Source organism: Monopterus albus, unplaced genomic scaffold (assembly GCF_001952655.1).
Source record: "Monopterus albus unplaced genomic scaffold, M_albus_1.0 scaffold267.1, whole genome shotgun sequence".
NCBI lineage: Eukaryota > Metazoa > Chordata > Actinopteri > Synbranchiformes > Synbranchidae > Monopterus > Monopterus albus.
In genome coordinates, this window is record NW_018128147.1 from 1013406 (window position 1) to 1022022 (window position 8617).

General features: G+C 40.2%; 1 protein-coding gene across 3 annotated transcripts in view; it reads left to right on the top strand.

The window, feature by feature from the left end:
• Window positions 1-2112: 2112 nt before the first annotated feature.
• The window catches only part of dmpk (DM1 protein kinase), a 61438-nt gene continuing 54933 nt past the window's right edge, over window positions 2113-8617 (top strand). Inside the window, exon 1 of one of the 3 annotated variants that reach the window (XM_020621759.1) lies at window positions 2113-2728. In XM_020621759.1, the coding sequence (XP_020477415.1) occupies window positions 2563-2728 (166 nt within the window). In that variant the 5' untranslated portion in view covers window positions 2113-2562. Of the gene's footprint in view, window positions 2729-4759; window positions 4839-6640; window positions 6672-8617 lie in introns of those variants that run through there. The other 2 variants (XM_020621760.1, XM_020621761.1) reach the window with 2 other exon arrangements.

Sequence of the window (8617 nt, forward strand, 5' to 3'; positions counted from 1 at the left end):
TAACAAAGATATTGTGGATCAAAACAATGTGGTTTTCCAACTATTTAATTTTATACAAATAACTAAGAAACTGGACTATTTCTGTTAAAAAGTCATCACTACTTCTTCTTGATAGTCACAGCTTCAGCTTTTCTCAGTCACCTCCTCCCCTTCTCCTCTGTTTCGCTTCTCATCTCCCTTCATTTTCCCAGAGTGCCCTGTTCAGTGACGCACACAGCACCGCACGTTCAGACTGACGTGCAAACGTGCTTTAAAAGCTGACAGGTTTAATGTCACCTTCAATTACAAACATAGTCTTTGATGTAACACGTGAGTGTGCAGCAACATGGGGCCCTCTACATACAGATTAGCAGGTGAGCTGTCCTTGCTGCACAGATTTGCTACATTTTGGAGATTTAACAGAGTTGCTGATGCCATGTTAGATGGTGATTCCATTTTAAGTAGCCTGATCAGACATTTTTCACCGAGAATTGTGAGTATGCTTCTAATCAACAAGATTTCAAAGTTAACAAGCCTTTCTTTTTATTTCCAGGAGGGTGATGTGCATGTAAGGTTGACACTTAAGCACTAACTGGAAACTCAGTTATTTTTATACACCTATACTGATGTTTCAGCTAAATTGATCTGTAATGGTCTTATATGGCACCTTTCTATGCATTGAAATGCTCTCAAAACACTTTACATTTGTCTAATTATATCTGTACCATAACTTACTATTGGCTGCTGTGTGGACTGCATTAACAGACAGCGCAAGGGTAATTTATTATATAACAATGTATAATAAATTTGCGTGGTCATGAAACAAAGCTGAATGTTCTCTAAAAGCCCTAACTTTGCTTATTGTGTCCTTCAGTTTCCCTAAAACATCACATTCACATTGTTTACATTTTGAGTTCAGTGTGGAATATTAGTCATGTTCTTATGATGTCAATAAGGAAACACTGGCTGCTTCAGTTCAGAGTAGAATTTAAAATCCTTCTTACACACAAAGGCCTTAATGATCAGTCCATCATTTCTTAGAGATTTCATAGTACCATTTTATCGCAATAAAACACTTTGCTCTCAGAGCGCTGGTCTACTTGTGGTTCCTAGAGTTTACAAAAATTGAAGGCAGAGTCTTTAGTCATCCAAATCTCCTCTCCTGTGAAAGCAGCTCCCAGTCTGGGTTCAAACAGAATTACATATAATTTTTCAAAACCGCAAAATATTAATTCACCACTCAAATCATATTATTTTAACTGTGTCTATAAATGTGTCAGTAAAATATATCTTCTTTTTTGAGTTTTTTCCTTTGTTAATATTACTTTCACTCGTGTGATTGGTAACTCAACTTCACTGAGAAATGTACAATGCACATTGTACACACTCATGCTTACTGTATTTTTGAAGCTTCACTTTAGTTTGACAAAAATATAATCCTATTGAAATGGAGAGATGGCAGTGCTGTGTGGAAGCTGTAATGTATTTGTAAAGAGGGGCAATAAAGATGGCATGTTAAAACAGAAATGTTAGGGAGGAGGAAGAGAAAACAGCTAGCAGTAAAGAATGAAAGCGGGACAGAGAGATTAAGCAAATGACCAGACAGTGAAGGATTTTCAAAACCAGTGGGATGGTCAATAGGAAACTCTCTTTGCTGCATCCATGAAAAAGACTCATTGAGGGATCTCCCTTAGACCATGACAAGACGAGGCCTGAGAGGAGTGACAGAGGGGAGAGAAGGACAAGACAGCTGGGATACAAAAGGATATTTGGATGGATGGACATAACAGATTTGCACTCTTCAAAACATAGTGTATGAGCAACAGCTAGCACTCATTCAAGTCTTTGGTTCCTGTTTTCTCTGTCACGGGGGAAGAAAGCAAACAAAGACAGGTCATAAAGCAGTTACTAATAGATGGACAAAGTAAAGGGGAACTGATTGATAGCATGTATGCTTCTCTACTAGGTTTGACTTTTGTAATAGTAAGTTTGGAGTACTGTACTTTCAATAGAGGGAGTGGGGAGAGACAGAGAGGGCAACTCAAACACCAAAAAAGGTCCTGAGTCAGAGCTGGAGAAATTGCAGGCTTGACAGATAATGCACAGCCTTGGGGAGCCATGAGGAGAGAAGAACAAGGCAACAGACAGAGGCAGACAAACAGGCAGAGGAGTGAACTGACATATAAAGACAAAAAGGAAAGAGCAAAAAAAGAACAAACTGGAAGCAAGAGGGAAGAGAGGGAACATGAACGGTTAAAAGAGGATGTTGGTATAGAAAGCATGCTCCTGTACTGTGATTAGGCAGAGAGGGTATAAAGAAAAGGCATATCACGAGGGGCAAGGGGTGGGCTTAGGTAGTGATCCAGAAAGAGATGCAAACAGTAAGTGTGTGTATCGGTGGAGAATGCAGTCCAAAGAAGACAGTGAGGGTGGACTGTTGCTACAAATGTGAAGAGACAAGAGAAATTGTAAGCCAAGAGACAGAAGAAGATCCAGCTTTTTGCAGTGTAAATCCAGTACACCATGGACACCAAAGTTTCTCTGCAACTCTAAGCCAAAATTTGCACCTCACGACTGTGCAACATGTCAATGGGCCCTGGCCTCAACACATCTGACCTAGCCAAGGGCCCCCAGACAACAGGACCTGTTGGGCTCCACACCCTTTTGGACTTGCTGGTGGGTGTCTATCAAGAGTTCTACTGCTCATCCTTTGCAAGGGAGAAGTATGTCTCTGGTTTCCTCACATGGGGTGAGTGTTTTTGTCTTATTTACAAGTGTGTGTGTGTGTGTGTGTGTGTGTGTGTGTGTGGCATATCTCACACTGTAGGGACTAAAACCTGTTTACACAGTTATACGGTGGGGATTCTTCCTCAGAGGGCTTGATGCTGGCCCCCACCATGTAAATTTTACAGTTTTGTTTAAAGTTAAGGTAAGGTTACATTTAGGTTAAAGTTTGACAAGTAGGTGTTATGGTTAAGGAGAGGGTAGGTCTGTAGGAAATGAAAGTACATCCATGTAGAGTCTCTGCAATAGATGAAAATAGATGTGTGTGTTTCCTTTTATATACCAAGCACTGCTACTTCTGCATGGCTGACTCACACACAGTCAATGTGGAATTACTAATTTCTACATATTTACAATTTTATTTATTAATACCCTGACCCCAAATTCACCACACATAACACCATGCCTGAATAAGCAACCACTGTGTGTTTGCTTTGTTCATGAGCTGCATTCCTTTGCAGAAAAACAAGTTAATTTATTATTCATTAACCCTATCGCTGGTGAACGTACCTCATTCCTAGCATAACACAAGAAGTTAGCAATCACAATGTTTAGCTGTTCAAGAACTGTGACCAGCCCCATGAAGATATTTTTGAATTTTCACAAAAATGAAGGCCCATTTTAAGCCTTAAAGGTTAGCTGCCCTACCCCATGGATGTATTATAGGAGAACTGGATACTAGATACTAGATGAGAATCAGCTTTACTGGCCAGGTGTGTTGGACACAGGAGGAATTTGACTCTGGTTAAGTGGCTCTCAGTGTGTATGTACAGTGTTCTTCTGTGTGGCAATGAGTAGACAAGTAAACAAGATAAGACTGAGAGAAACAAACAAGAAAAAGGAATGTACATTAAGAAAACAGAAAATAAAGTAATTATAAATACAGATATATATATATATATGTATATATACAGACACACACAGTTCAGTTTTTCCAGATAGATATATACAAAGGTATATTTACAAGGTATTACACTGAGGGTTGTCATTGTGTTATACTGTCATGGGTTAAGCGTTCATCAGAGTGATGGCCTAGGGTAAGAACCTGTCCCTGTGTCTGGTTGTTTTAGTGTACAGGTGTACAGGGACCTGTAGTGCTGTACAGGCGGTGCCTATTCATTCCTCCTAAAGTTGCTCAGTGACACACACTAGTGCTGATCCAAAATATACTAATTAGTATATGTACTAGTATGTGTTGTAAGCCTGATACAAATCGATTTTACACTGGTACATGCTGAGTCCGGGAAATAGCCATATGTTTCAGTCAGAAGTCTGAACATGACAAAGGCTTTCAAATTCTCCCATGTATTTTCTGCTGTGCTGTCCAGTTGGAATTCTGATCTCTCACACACATTAGCCTACAGCTAAATAGCTACTTATAGAGAGCAAAGTGAAAACTACAAATACAATTTATTAACAAAGCTGAACAGCGGTAAATTTACAGTCAGCACCAGTGGTACATGTTGGGTTGGTCCTCATACTGTCATTTCGAACAAAGTTTGTTTGCAGTAATAGTGCAGATGGATTTGAAATTGCAGTTGAAATGTGGCTAAAAACGATTGCAATTACATTTTTTTCCCAAGTGGTTCATCCTTACCACATGTTCTGCATGCCTAAGCATTTTTGGGCCCATATGGCATGGGTACAGTATTTGCATAGAGCAGAGACTCCTGCTGGTCACGCTGTCTGACTTCTGGTTGGCTCCACGCACATGAATGGGACAAAATAAAAATATCATATGGTTCAACTAGACTTTCCTGTCATGTTTCTGCCCCGTTCACTTCCTGCAAGTATGCTCTTATTTGTTACTGCTTCCTGTCCCCAGCTCACCCTGCATTCTGGGAACTTCATGTCATCATTCAGATTAGTTTCACCTGCTATTTCATCAGTCACACCTGTTCCTCACAGTATATAGCAGCTCCTCACTCTGTGGGGAGCTGCCAGATTGTTCTATGCCTTGACTAGACTCTCCAGTGGTCTTGCTGCCTGATTATCTGAACACTGACACCCTGCCTGTGCTATTGACTCGAGATTCTGCCTTCCCTGCTGGAGGTACCGACCGTGGACCAAACTAAGTACTGCTCTCTGCCTAAGCCCTTCAGACTGGTACTGTGTATATCTGACTCTGTTCCTGAGATTATTAAAACCTGTTGCTATTCCACCTTACTGGCTCTTTAAGCAGGTTCACACCTACACCTCGACAGGAGCTGTACTTTCCCCTCCCTGACATTTCCAAATGATATGGGACCCAATGAATCTAATTCTGATAAGAGTAATTGCACCGGGTTTATGATGCTCAGAAAAATGGCAAATGGACTTGTATTGCACTTTTCTATGTATTGAAGCACACTTGGTGCTTTCAGACTAATTGCCCGTTCACACTCGCAAGCAGACAATTATGTAGCAGCCAGTGGAAGCAGTTCAGGGTTCAGTGTCTTGCTCAAGGACACTTTGACATGTGGGCTGAAGAAGCCAGGAATCAAACAGCAAAGAACTTAAGCGCCAATCTTCTGGTGAAGAGGTTCTCCTGAACCATAGCAGCTGCAAAAAATGTATTCAGTTTTACACACCGTTTCTGCTATAAGGTTTACCTTACAGGCACAGGAGCATTTGGATCAAGCAGTAGGGCTCTTGGATTTATCAGAGGGACTGTCCCCTACGAACTCAAATTGCTTATTGCTTAAAACCCAAGTTTTATACCAGCCAGCATAAAAGCAAATATTGAGTTAATGTCTTTTAGCCATCTCGGCTGAATCAGGATTTGTTTGAGTTGTGCCAACCAACTAACACCGGCAAAAACATGAGAAAATGACTACCACCCCCAAAACTGCACAGTATCGATGTCATGACAATTGGTGAGAAAACTGACAATAACGGATTCATTTTGTATAACTTTTTTTTAAACTTAGTATCATACAATACCGATAGTTGCTTTTTGCTTAAGTTTTAAATTATGAGATTTCTGCCTCTACCAGTGTAAAGGACTTGGATTGGAATGTGCTGCTCAACATTGAAAAGTACAGTGGAAGAGCAAATAGGATGGTCCATGTCAACCCATGTGGTCATGCCAGGTCACAGTTAAGGGAAGCACGGGATTGCTTGTTAGGTTCCCAAAGTGGAAACACAGCTCCTGAGTGCTGTCTAGTGTTTATGTTTGAGAATGTCACTGATAGCCAGCATAATGTATCCTACATTCAGATGTACCAGGAATTGAAGAATGGCAAAACACAATTTACAAAATATGTGTAGTAGAAGGGTTGGCTGTTTTTAAAATAAAAAAATCAATTTATAGGTTTATGGTTAAAATGTAACAAGTTGACTTCATCTATAACTGTGGTTAATATTAAGGTTTTGGAGGGAGAGAGAAGTGGAAAGCAAAAGCTGGAAATAGCAGGGATCAGGTAAAAAAAAAAATTCTGAAAACCCATGTTACACTACAGAATCTACTTGACTTACTGAACACCAGAAAACTATGCACAAGCATCAGAAAAACTTGAACAGTCCTCTTCATCCAGCTAACACACAAATTCTTTAACTCAGTCACAATAAAACTATGTGAAGGCAGAGGCAAAGAAAGATGGCCTGCAGGCTTCTTAGTCAGCAACAGCTAACATGTCAAGACTGGGCAGTTCAGGCGGCTTATGACACACAAAGGGTTAGGCAGGAGGGAAGTCAGGGCAGGCAGAAAACAAGTCCACTAACTGGTTTCAAAAACTCAGGACACAAGTGACACCTGGAAAGCATTACAGGAACACAACTATCTGGTGACTGGAGAAGGGAAGCAGAGCAGCTTAAATTGGGCTGAGTCAGCAAGCAACAGGTGAGATAAATTAGCCAGGTGCATCAGATCAACCACAGCAGCCAAAACAGATGAAAACAGAGCAAGATAATAAACTGCTCACCAACCAGTAAGTGGCACCGAACAGGGCACCTCATATTTTTTTGTTTGACAAGATGTGTATACCTTCATTCATTAACATATTAACATATCTTACTTGATTGAGCTCTTTTGATTAAATCTAATTGATTTGATTTGGAAGACTTAGCTCAGTGACTCCTTCTCAAACAGTGCACTACAAATACTGGTGCTCCAGGTATACAAAGCAGTTGGTGTAAAGATGTCACAGTATTAGAATGAGCATGCAACATGGACTTAAAGACTCTCTTTGTCAACTGCAATCTAGTGTGGAACTGAAAAATCCCCACTCCCCACTGTTCTAGAGGATTTTAACAGAGCAAATCTCATCCACAAACTGCCCAAATACAGACAGCATGTCAGTTATCCCAAAAACACACTGGGCCACTGCTACTTTGTAGATGGTAATACAGTTTTTCTGAATTGCTAAAACACATTTCTTGAAACCACCACTCATTTTCTCAAACACAAATCCAAATACTCAATCTAAATTCACAAAACCTCTGACTCTTCTGGCAAAATCAAACAATTACTTCAAAACCATTTTACCAGCACTCAAAATGAAACAATGCTTTCAGATCATACACGCATAAGTCAGTCATATACACACTGCAGCTCATTCATTAGACACTAGATCAAATAATGGAGAACACAGCATCCAGGGCATGTAGTTACAAAAATAAAAGTTTATTGTCAAAACAAAAGAAATCACACTTAAGTATGGTGAATTTACCAAAAACCATGTTACAATCAAAAAAGAAAAAAAAAAAACACATCAGAAAGATTATTCTGCCTCAGGATCATGTCTTTGAGCTGGGCCCCGCCAGAAAACACCTCATATTCCTCTACCTCTCATATTGTTATCCATAGTTGATGGATGTACCTGTGCCATCTGTGCACTTTGAACTGGCTTATAATTTGTATCTTCTCATCATATAATTAGAAACAAGTGTGAACAATTTTGAATCATTGTGTGTAAACGATGAGAACTGTGCTTTAGTTGTTTAAGTTTTGCTGTCCTCTGTTTAGTGTTTTGCAACACAAGTTCATCACAGTGCGAATTGTGTTTTAGTGAGAATGTGTTTAGAGTTTAGCAAAAACAGTGCATGAGATTTGCAAACAGTGTTTAACTGCCTAAACTTGTTTAAGATTCTGCAAAAAGAGTGATTTATTTGACAAATTGGTTCAGGCTATTGAGAATATCGTTCAGAGAATGGGGTTTATTGTTTTAGCAATTGTGAAAAACTGTAAAAGACACCTATCACTGTCCCCTGTGCAGCCCTCGGGGTCTCTGATCACTGCACGGTCCATCTCATACCAACCTACAGGCAGAGACTTACAGCTGTGAAGCTTGTGGTCAAAACAGTGAAGAGATGAACGGAGCAGGCAAAGTCAGAGCTAAAGGCCTGCTCTGACTGCACAGATTGGAGTGTATTTGAGGCTGCATCTACAGACCAGGATTAACTCACTGACTCTGTGACATCATACATCAGCTGTTGTGAGGACGTGTGTGCCCACCAAGGCCTTGTGCACATACAATAGCAATAAGCCCTTGCTCACAGTAAAACTCAAGCAACTTCATCACCACTATGTGGGAAACAATTCTACTACAGAAGATGTCTATCTGACAATGCTGTTACCAAGTTTAAGGAAAAAATTCCATCATCATTTACTTCAGTGCCATCTGCCAACACAGTGACGGGAGGCCATCTTAACTTTACTCCCACACAAGTCAAAATTCAAAATGTTTATTTTGTCATATGCACAGTTAGGAAACGTGTTTCCCTGTACAATGAAATTCTTGCTTTGTCGTCCACATGAATGCCACAAAATAGAGGAGAGTGTAGAGGATGGGCCTGAGGACACATCCCTGTGGGGTGCCTGGGGTGCCAGTGTTTGTAACAATGCTGGCTGAAGTTCTATTGCCAATCCTAAAAA